Source organism: Periophthalmus magnuspinnatus, chromosome 24 (assembly GCF_009829125.3).
Source record: "Periophthalmus magnuspinnatus isolate fPerMag1 chromosome 24, fPerMag1.2.pri, whole genome shotgun sequence".
Taxonomy (NCBI): domain Eukaryota; kingdom Metazoa; phylum Chordata; class Actinopteri; order Gobiiformes; family Gobiidae; genus Periophthalmus; species Periophthalmus magnuspinnatus.
Window position 1 is genome coordinate 13,689,497 of NC_047149.1, and position 11,215 is coordinate 13,700,711.

General features: G+C 37.5%; 2 protein-coding genes across 2 annotated transcripts in view; both read right to left on the reverse strand.

Moving 5' to 3' along the window:
- Positions 1-11,215, reverse strand: part of LOC117392949 (F-box only protein 30-like) — a 120,603-nt gene that overhangs the window by 99,746 nt on the left and 9,642 nt on the right. The gene's annotated exons all lie outside the window — the stretch shown is intronic.
- On the reverse strand, positions 4,737-11,147 carry epm2a (EPM2A glucan phosphatase, laforin). Its single transcript, XM_033991125.2, has 4 exons — positions 10,820-11,147; positions 10,142-10,316; positions 7,662-7,906; positions 4,737-7,191 (listed from the first exon to the last, which is right to left on the reverse strand). The coding sequence occupies exons 1-4, from the start codon at positions 11,064-11,066 to the stop codon at positions 6,908-6,910; spliced, it is 951 nt and encodes a 316-aa protein (XP_033847016.1). The 5' UTR covers positions 11,067-11,147; the 3' UTR covers positions 4,737-6,907.

The following is an 11,215-nucleotide window of genomic DNA, read 5'->3' on the forward strand; positions in this document are numbered from 1 at the left end:
GGCTACATGTGGACATTTTATCCTCAGTATTTATGGGAGAGAATCAAGAAAAATGGGTAAGGCTAAATATGATTTTTATTTATTTATTTATTTATTTTTTTTTTTTGTCCTGTTGATTGGTCAGAGAATTGACAAAACTGCCAGTCTCTTGTGGGGGTCCTGGGTTTTCAGTGACAAAAACAAAAGCATCCAACATATTTAAAGAAAACTAATTATGCTGTATTTAGTATCTAACCATACCACATATGGATTATTATACTGCGTTTTGTAATATTGATCTAAAACTGCATACAAACTTTTTGTAAAAAAAAAAAAGAAAAAGAAAAAAAAGAGAGAGATGAGATTTCAATGTAACAAGCAACAATTTTCTTGCATGTGTTTTTATTGTTTTATTGTTTGTCAAAATAGAACCAAGAGTCAGATTTTTAAAAAATAAGTAGCCAAGTACAGTAAGGGCACGGTGGGGGTAAGTGAAAACGTAGACTTCCTGAGTGTTAAAGCTTCAAATGCAGGACAATACTCAAACTGGCACAGAATAAATCACTGACAGTTATAAAAAACAAACAAACAAAGTTTTAGTCATGATGGTTTTGCTGATGTAATTGTAATAAATACCATTCCATTATGTTTCTGTCAATAATCCAGATCTGACTAAGCCTCTTGGACGTCAGCAGCTGCTGTATAACACAATGCTCAGTGGCATTATCAATGTGATTGATTGATTATCCCTGAGTAAGTGAAGCTTCTGTAAAAACTGCAGCTTTCCCATACAGAGCTAATACCATAAAGCATTTAGCTAAAGTGTGCAGCTGTTCAAAGTCTGATTTATAAAAATCCTTTTAGTTTGATTAGCACACAATGCATAGTCAGGCCGAACTTTTAAAAACTCTACAAAAACAAACATTCAAATTAGAGCTAAAGACAATTGTTTTAAAAGTGGTTTCTCTTCATGTCCTTCAGTACTCTGGCTTTGTACTTGGAGAAACTGGAATCTGCAGTTATTTAATCATTTATAGCTGCGCTCGATAGGCCTTCAGTAAAGCTTTTGTGGAGAACTAATAGGGCTAAATATGTTTAATCACTCAGCGTACAAAGCTAGAAGCATAGTTAGCAGTGGGAAATATTATTCAAACAAATAAGTCCCAGAGCGATTCCTGTAATGGCTGTTATCAAAACCAAGGTCAAACTATTTCATTTCCCTCCTGAAATACTATATAAATATGGCCACCAAGCAGGAAGTGAGCACAGCCTTAGGAGCAGAGAGACTTCATTGATTTTGGATCAGTCTCTATTAGTCACAGTCAAGGTCAGTGAATGGACTTGTGCTTTCACTCCACGCAAGCTGCACCATGTTTTTCACAATGCCGCCAGGTCAATAATGTTTTTGTTGGTCCAATTTGTGTGCATATTTGGTTTGATTTTTATGTTATAAATGTTCTAATGGATTATATGGAGTATTTACACTAATTCAGACAATAGGAGGGAGTAAAGGAAATACTCATGTTAAAGCAAGTGTATAAATTATAAATGTGAAAGAAACAGTATGGGTCATTTTCAAAAATCAAATTGCAATTTTGTGACTGCGATTAGACTTACAATATGTGTTCAAAAAATAGGATTCTGTTCAGAGTGGACAGTGTCAACAACTCCAGAACCATTAACATTTGAAAAAAATAAATAAATAATTAACTCATAAATACGAGAACTTTATAATTTAAAAAAATCTGGTACAAGAAGATTTTTCTATAAAGGAAGAGGACATTTTGTTATTTGCAAAGAACATTCTATTATCTAAATAACTGCAGCCTTTGTGATCTGATAAATACAGTATAATTCCAATCCAATTTTGTTTTGATTACGATTGTTATGTGCAGAGCTAATATATAGCATTTACAATTGCGAGATAGGGCCAAACTTGAGCCACCTAAAAACACATTTAGAGGAACCTGCATTAAAAACCATGGTGCAATAGCCATAGGAAAACCTGTTTATTACCAATGCTTCACCAAACAATAAGCCAAAGTGGTGATTGTCCTGGCATCAGTAGAGACATCCTCACAGAGCAGTGGGAGCATTTTGACAGAGTGCAGTAGTTGACACATCCGTCAGGTTCCTTTGACAGAGCTCTCCCTCCCTGTTCACTATGTCATGGTTTATTTACCTGTCACGCCACCATAATCCAACTGAAATCGATCAGCTGTTGTAGCACTGTGGAGGACAATGCAACTGCACGATTATTGATATTGAGAACAGGGGAACAGTATAGCATTTGGAAGAGCACATAGCATGGGTAAGACCTGTCAAATGGCCTGGTGTCAATGCAGTATTCATTCACTCACTGTAGTAGAAGTAGAAATAGTAGTAGCAAAAAATAATAAATGCATAATCTGATTAAATTCATCCAAACCACTCAAGATGTGATTGTAATGAAAGCAAATTATAAAATTATATGGCTGACCATAGCTCGGTTGGTGCAATGTTTGTCCACTGATTTTAAGGTTGGTGGTTCGAATCCCACTTTAGACGTAAGCATCATCGGTAGAGTCACATCCACTGACCCAGAGGTTGGTGGAGCGACTCCTTAGGCAAGACCCATTACCCACTTCCCCCCAGTGTTTGTGTACACTGTTGTATGAATGTGTGTGAATGGGTGAGTGGTTTCTTGATGTAAAGTGATTTGAGCGCCTTGAAGGTAGAAAAGTGCTGTATAAAAATGTGACCATTTATTTTCATTAGCCTATGTTTAAGCTTTTAGATATTCATTTGAAATCTGGCTTTACTTGTAATTTTACTGTATACACTACTAGTACTTTAGAGGATAGTGAAGAAGTACAAGTAATTTCAGTAGTAGTAGTAGTAGTAGTAGTAGTAGTGGCAATGCCAGTCGTGTGTTGTGGTTGTAGCAGTAGAACATACATTATTTTTATTGTTTTATTATATATTTGATTTATATAGCACTTTTTGGACACTCTGAGACACTTTGCACTTTACATTGCTATATTCATTTACTCCATGAAGTAGTAGTCATGGTAGTAGCTGTAGAGAAATTAGTAGTAGTTGTTGTAGTAATAGTTGTATTATATCGTGATGAAAGCTAGATTTAAAGTCTACGTAGTCAACAATTTAAAAAAGACTTAATATCCAAACTAAAACTAAGAATTAAATTAGTTGAGTATTGTAGTTTATACATGATACTGCAGTGAACTCATTTGCATTTTTCAGCCGGGTTTTATGGAAGTCTGTGTATTTTCCAGCCCATGTGTGGATAATGGCTCCCTAGGGACAAAAATCTTGGTTTTGCTGTATACTGTGAATACTGTGGCAATGTCACAAGCTGAGTTTAAAAGGACCCAGGCTGAGAATAATGCATTAAGTTCAGTGAGCTTGTAGACCACACAGCAGATGCTGGTTAATCCCAGAGTGAAGCAGGGGCCACATTTGCAATTTAGATAGTAGTCCTCTCAGTCAAACATAGAAAATGCCTGCATGTCCTAACTACGGTGTAGTGGCTTATCTCCAGCTTACGCCTACTATCCAAGACATGCACAGAGAGGAGAACCAATGAATCGCAATGTACTATGGTGATTAATTAGGGCTGCAGCTCAGGCGGTTGGGTCTCAGAAGGTTGGTGGTTCGAGTCCAGCTCCAATTACTGCATGTATCCTTGGACCAGAAGTTTCAACTTGCTTAAGTATAAGCATTGCATAGCGTGTTGGTGCTGAATGAGAGCCAGAATTAGGATTAGTTGGGGTTGTATATGTATGACTCACTGTGAAATGAATAAATCCAACATAGAGCTGAGCCCCACCGTGTAAATTTTTAGGTACAAAAAAATAAAATAAAAAAACTATAATTTCACTATGAATCTTAACTTTTGCTCTAAAAACTTGCATCCTTACTGATAGTGAGCTTTCATCTCCACAAACCTAACTCAAACATGGCCTGAAAGACAGCTTCCACTTGCTTCTTGCCATGGAAATTATACTGATTGTATGGTACAAAAAGTATCAATTTTTATGAAGAAAGTATGTTCTGTTGGGCTCCCAAACTATCGTTGCATTATTATTATTGGCATATTTAGATAAGACATACATTTTTGGTCATATCTGTCAATATTACAAGTAATAAGAAAAGCAGCAGTTTTGCATCTTCATATAAGAAAACCTAACTTTGTCTTCATGCCTTGACAGCCATGTTTCATTATTTAACAAAATTCAGCAAGCCCACTGACTTTTTCAAACTTTTTTTTCCTAGTTTATCTGCAACTCTGACATTCCTACACAGCAGCATCTCCCACACCCTGAGTCAGATGTTCATGAATAGAATATATGAAAACGCCGTGTGTGCTGCTGTTTCTCATACACCCACATCGCATTCACCTCTTAATTAGCTACTTCTAGGTCCAACCACATCTGTTCAAGTCTGCATGCTCGCCCAGCTTCTGCCAAACTGACTGGAACCCTGCCCAAAAACACAGTCCATAGCTACCACGTGTCTGTATGGAGCAAAAAGTAATGAGTGGGCAAAAGGCATGCAGATGTGGCCAGACCTGTAATCTAATACAACAAACACCAGGGTGGCAAAAAGTGGACAAGATGAATAGGGGTTATTTGTTGTACTTTGTATGTTTCACTAGTGGCATTACATAATAGTAGTTGGAAAGAGGTTTAAGTCTCAGTGATGAATGAGAGGTCAGTAGCGCTTACAACAGTAACAGAGGAGCAGACACTGATAATAAATGTCACTGTATGTTGTAACTGTTTACAGCCTAAAAGGGAAATCAGATATCACATAGAAAAGTTACATACATTACAATACTGTATTGTATTCTAGCAAGGAAGTGTTTTTTCCATAATACTTCAACCTTGAATGAACTGCACACTTTCAAGTCAGTCTAGTGTCTTGGCAACCTTAAAATCTTATCAAATCAATTAAAACTGAGAGAACTGTCATTTTCAGGAATATATTTCCAAGAAATCTGGGACAATTTTCATCACTCTGGAATTGTCTTGCTATATTTACTACGGTGGATTTCCACATAAAAACGAAGTAAATCAATAGTGGAAATAGTGGCAAAGATGTTAGCTGTGACTATGCCAACGTCTTTGCCACTATTGCACATGCTTCATTTTCTCAAGAGACCAATTTTCTTCTCAATAGAACTATAACTCGCAAAGGGACACATTGCATAATATTGACCCAGATAAAGTAATTCATGAAATAAACAAATAATCACTAGAACCAGGAAGTACGAGCACATGTGCCCTGTGCTCAGGTCTCTGGACTGGCTCCTGTGGCTCAGAGAATAGACTTTAAAGCAGCTCTGTTTGTGAAAAAGTCTCTCCATGGCCTAGCACCAAAGTACATCTCTGACATGTTAGTGCCATATGAACCATCTCACACTCTGAGGACTTCAGGGATTGGCCTCCCGCTGATGCCCAGAGTCAGGACTAAACATGGGGAATCAGTGTTTCACTTTTATGCTGCTAAATCCTGGGACAGTCTTCTTGAAGATGTGAGACAGGCCTCTACTTTGACAATGTTTAAATCCAGGCTCAAAACTGTTCTGTGCTGTGCATATGAATGAAAGTTTTTTTATTCTGAACTCTTCTATTGTAATGTTAATTTATATAATGACTATTTATGTTTTGATTTGTATTTGTATTTTGATTTTGTTTGTATTGTTATTTTAACTATTCTGTAAAGCACTTTGAATTATGTTCTGTACGAATTGTGCTATACAAAATAAACTTGCCTTGCCTAAATGAAGTGATTACCATGTGATTGACAGATTCAACAAGTCACCTCCATTGATGAGGTGAAGTTTGCACCATGTTTTAAATATAAAGTTATTTTCTCAATCCAGATCTGTTTCCAAATCAGGTACAAACAACTGTAGGTCCCTTTAATAGCGGTGTCGGGTAAAGTTTGAATGACAAACACTTTTCCAGTAATGCCTGATTATGTATGCATTAAGATTGTCTTGCAGGGACGAGCTGTTGTGTTATTGGGAAGATGGGTCGGAATAGCATCTGTCACATAAATAAATAAAGATGAAAAGCTATGGAGCAGGAGGGGCGGCGGTCGTGATTGTCTGGGGCTGAATAACCTCTGACAGGAAGCAAAGGCAAGACGTACTGGGATGCAGAGGAGAATCATATTTCACTATGTCTGAGGGAGGCGGGATCAACACAACAAGTATATTTTCACTGTGACCTTATTCCGTCTCACCTTCAAGTGGAGAGATGTCGCCCTGTAAGGCCCCATTGTTCTTGGTTCATTTGTTCTTTGTGATTTGGTAGTCTGAGTTCACAATGTTTTTCTTTCCTACAGACTGAAAGGTAGTTTCTTTAAATGTCAATCCTATCCAGTGATGACTATAAAAGAGAATTGTATTTTTGTAGTTCCCAGAAGGTATAAGTAGTGCAACGAGACTGTTAATAAGAAGTATATTTAGTTACAAGTCAGTTATCCTACATCGACAATAGCACCATTAGGGTATTTTGGGTATGTGACTAGTGAAATAGTACGAGATGCAACTAAGTGGTTTTGTTTTGCAGATAAGGAAGACACTAAACAGTGGCACAGATTGTCAGCCTTGTCAGTCTGCCCCAGAGCAGCTGTGGCAACAGTAGTAATTTACCACAGTATACAGAGTGAATGAATAAAGCACGCAGTTGTAATGCGTTATTATTATAATTTCAAACATAAACTCACAAGTCACTGTAATCTTTTTGTCACTCCAAATATGGATAAGTTCAGAGAATTAAAGGAGGGCATCTGGTCCATTCATTTAATAGGCTAATAATGCACACAAGAAGGCAGATGACCTCTCAAGGTGATCTCAGAAAGGTCAAAAATGTGCATTACTCATAACTGTAATAAAAATGTAAAGTTGTCTAAAATCTCATGTCTCAGAATAAGACATTGAAGACCTTAACTGTCCAAACTTGTGAACAAAGTCCGACTGAGCTTGTACCAAAGCCTCTTCATCGATGTAGACTGCAGCCCTTTTGGCTGTCACGTAGTACTGTACTTTGCGTAGGCTCCAGCCCAGCACATACATAAGGAACCCACAGATTGCTGCTGTGGAGCGGCCCACTCCAGCGTTACAGTGAACATACACTGTGTGCCCGTTTTCCAGGAGGCCGTGGAGCAGGAATACTGCCTGGGGAAGCATCTGCACACGACCTGCAGACAGACGGTGCATTATGGACTGTTAAATATATCGCAATGATTTCTGTGTGGATCAAAATGAATATTTACATCTAGTGGTTTCTTTTATGCATTTCAGTGTCATATAGAACTACGATACTTCCTTCATCTAAATATAATTAGATTTACTGTAGTTCAATTCAATTTGTGAAAATAAAAAAAACATTCAAGGTGCATTACTTTTCCACAGTATCACATTATCTACCATGCATTTGTCCAATTCCATGAGTGTTTGTTACTACCAAAAAAAAAATGCATTCTTAATGTGAGTGGGGTTGTCTCTCCACAGATTTGACCTGTAACTTGGTCTAGTTTACTGTCATAGATAGATACCTACGTAGATAGATCAAAATTTAATGCCATACTGTGGAGCATTCATGACAAAGCCATAACACAAGCAGGAGGTGATATTTAATAAACCAACTATGTCTAACAGTAGTGTGTACCCTCAGTGCTCATGTCCGGAGTGGGGATCCACACATAGGCCAGCCCAGTGTCTTTGTACAGCTGAGTCATAATTCCGGGGCTCATGGGCACATCAGGGTGACTCCTGCACTCATATGAGTTATTCACCACATCGCTCTCTGTCTGGAAGTTCATCACCGCAGTGATGCCCAGCTCATGCTTCATCTTAATGGTCACATGTTCCACTTGTCGAGGGCAACTCCCCAGCCAGACCCGAGGCAGTATTCTATGGACAGATGTAAGTTAATGTTAGAGCACTTTGTTACCACAAAGAGGAAAGGAAGGAAAGGAAATATATTTTGTAGTGCAGCAAAGAAGCAAAGTCTTTATCATAAAGTGGTTTAAAGTTTAATAAGAAAACTAAATTCAGCATAATATGAAACCTTAAAAATACAATATTGTAGCAAATCTTTAAAGCAAAGTTTAGTTGTTTTTTTAGGTGATTTAGACTTAAGTGCCGGAGGTTCCTTGACTCTAACAGTCTCCTTTTAAGAAAAGTGTTGAGCTACATCAGTCTGTCTCATTCTGCTTCCTCTGTGCATTGATGTTTCATTGACCTCTTGTCCTCTCATTTTCTACCTGACCACGGCACCGGCTCTCTGCAAACTCCATTCAGCTCACATTAGCATGCACCCAGCCAACAGCCACAAAGGGTGACACATTAAAGAAAGACTGTGTTAAATGTCATGTACTGGTAATATCCAGTCTATCTTGCTGGTAATTAAATTATTTTATATTGTTGGAATTACACCTCTGCGTTCACACACATCCTGGTTTGATGTAGTTTAGTCCTGCTGTAGAGTTGGTTTGGTACCTTTATAGTCCTGGTTTAGTCCAGGTTTTGTTTGTGGATTTCTCTCAATTTTGATGTTTTGTGTGAGTACAAAAACACAATCAAAATCAGCACTATGTAATGCCTAGATTAAACCAAATGATGAAACTAGCATTAAATCACAAAACACGATTGGAACTAGGACTACACTTGTCTAAACCATGAAATTACTAGACTAGAGAAAGAAACCAGGACTGAACGAATATGATGGCAAGATCAATAAACCAAACGTAGCCTGTATGCACACTCGGTACATCATAATTGGAAATAAACTGTGATCAAAACACCAGGACTAGACCAGCACTAAACTAGAACTAAACCAGGACCAAACCAAGTCAACACCAGGTCTAAACTGGACACAAACTTGAACGCACCCTTAAATCAGGACCTAAGATGCAACTAACTACAGAAAATGCTCAAGTTTGTCATACCCATCCCACAGAGGCACTTGGCCCTGACCAGACAACTGAAGTAAAGGAAAGGTTTAGGCATAAAGTGACTCAACTACATTTTGGTGCACTGTAAAAACTACTTCAGATTAAATTGCGTTTTTTTGTCTTATATAGACTTGTTGATACAATGATGAATGATAAAGTACATGCTTATTGTAGAAGATGTTTATTTGAAAAGAAATCCTGCTAAGGTCAATGTGCAATACTTTTCAAGCAAGGTCTTGGCAATTAATTGAACTCTTGAAGTGATTAATCAAAGTTAGAGAAATTGCATAATAGACAAGGACTCTGCTTGAATGGAGGTCCCTGGTGCAAAGATCGTAAGATCCTCAAAGACAAATTAAAATGTTTGGCATTGAGAGTTTCTATAATTGTATTTCACTTGTTAAAATAAAAATTTGCCACATGTGCAGAGGTAAAACATCAGATGCAAAACTGTGTTGAGTTAGTTACAATAGTTTCTGCTGTTGTTGCGGTAGTATCAGTTTTTAAATAATTAAAATAATTTGTTGTATAATACTTGTAGGCCTATGAGCAGAATGTTACAAAAATATTTGGTCTACTACAAATGCTTCAGTCTTTTTTCTGCTGTCACATTATTCCATGTAAATAGGGATGTCGAGATAATCCAGTTACTTGAAACGTTTTGAATTCAATTTTCAGATCACAATATAATGGTGAGAACTGAAAAGTAATAATTGTGTACAAAATCAAGTTAACCTATCTTTAAAAATGTTTAATCTGTCTCTTTATGTCACATTAACTTTATATATATTCACTGTATAACACTGGTCTAGAGGAATGGAAACGTATTAGTCAATGGGAATGAAAGAAAACTAAGAATTTCACTTTCATATGTCATGGTGTCAATTAGTGTCATGATACTAGAAGAATAGACTTAATGCTCGATACTCAATACCGATTCCAATACCATGGTGATTAAAAAAAAACAAAAAAAAACAACAACACTTTATTTAGACTATAATTAAAACATTATCGTTTATATTTCCATGTGGCCTTATATCTGTGTAATCTCATCCATGTGTGTACTACTCTGTGGTTCTGATACAGGCTGAGATCATTTTAAAGCTATTTGGGAAAGGTTCATTTTTGTCCTGTGAATGTGAAGTTCTCATATTAAAATAATTTTGCGTGACTATGAAATGTATTATGGTACCTGGAGAAATGCATGGCCTTTTGTCCCGCCACGCTGAAATAAAAGTTAGTGGTGTGCTTCATCTCATCTGTGTGCCCTGTCTCCTCTATCCAGTGACCGATGGGGTGGCAGTATACTCCATCCACCATGTTCCTCTCATCATAAGTACAGCATCTGTCATGACTCGGACCATTGCCTAGGAAAAGGAAAAAGGGTAAGTGAAGTCAGCACTGGCCCTAGATCAACCTTTGCTTCTATATTAAAGTATTACCAAAGTATGTCTTGCTTACTAGTATACCTTGTTTGTACATTATTAAGTAGTAATAAGTAATAATAAGTAATGTTTAGGGGGATCGGTATACTGTATATCCAGTCAGTAGAGGCATAAACACGTTTTGCTTATTGATTATTCATTAAATGCATTTTACTCCAAGACTGATGAATTATTTTTTGCACTTGTTCATTTTATTATAATATAGAAAGTATTATAAGGATTTCATTAAAAATAAGTAAAAGTGTTTTAAACATCACAAATTGGATGAGTAATCTTACTCAAATATGAGGCTTCACTGCCCTCTTGTGGCAATGACCAGACATCGCAAGACACTCACAATATGGCGCAGTTTATTTGAAGATTTACATTAAAATCTTTAAACAGAGAAAAACGTCGAAATAAATAAAATTAGGGCTGTATTTTACCTTCAAAAATGTAAGAACCATTGACTCGTTTGACAAATTTGAACCAGAGCGGGTCCAGCCAGGGTTCGGACAGGCGAACCTCTGCGGTCCACAGACACGGCTCGTGCAGAGACACCACCTTCCGGGACGCTTTCATCTCTACCGCTCTGCCCGTGTCCCATTGGCCCATTTCTGCGCGCGAACCCACCGCAAACACCTCCACGTCCTGTGAGTCTGGAGTCAGAATGACCCCTAACCTGAATAACATCTTCTCCTGCCCGTGAAATCCCGCTGTTCCGGTGTGTTACTCCTCCTTTGCGGGGTGCTGTGGCGTAGTTTGTCCGACCCCAGGTTGTTTGGACGTTCTCTCTTATAAATAGTGTGGACGCCTCTTTTCAAAGGGCATTTTGTTTCAAA

Excerpts from the sequence above, each read along its gene's own strand:
- epm2a (XM_033991125.2), bottom strand. The coding sequence starts at position 11,066 with ATGTTATTCAGGTTAGGGGTCATTCTGACTCCAGACTCACAGGACGTG. Across the intron at positions 10,317-10,819 it reads TGGTTCTTACATTTTTGAAG|GCAATGGTCCGAGTCATGAC; the intron begins GTAAAATACAGC and ends TCCTTTTCCTAG. Across the intron at positions 7,192-7,661 it reads TCCGGACATGAGCACTGAGG|GTCGTGTGCAGATGCTTCCC; the intron begins GTACACACTACT and ends GTCTGTCTGCAG.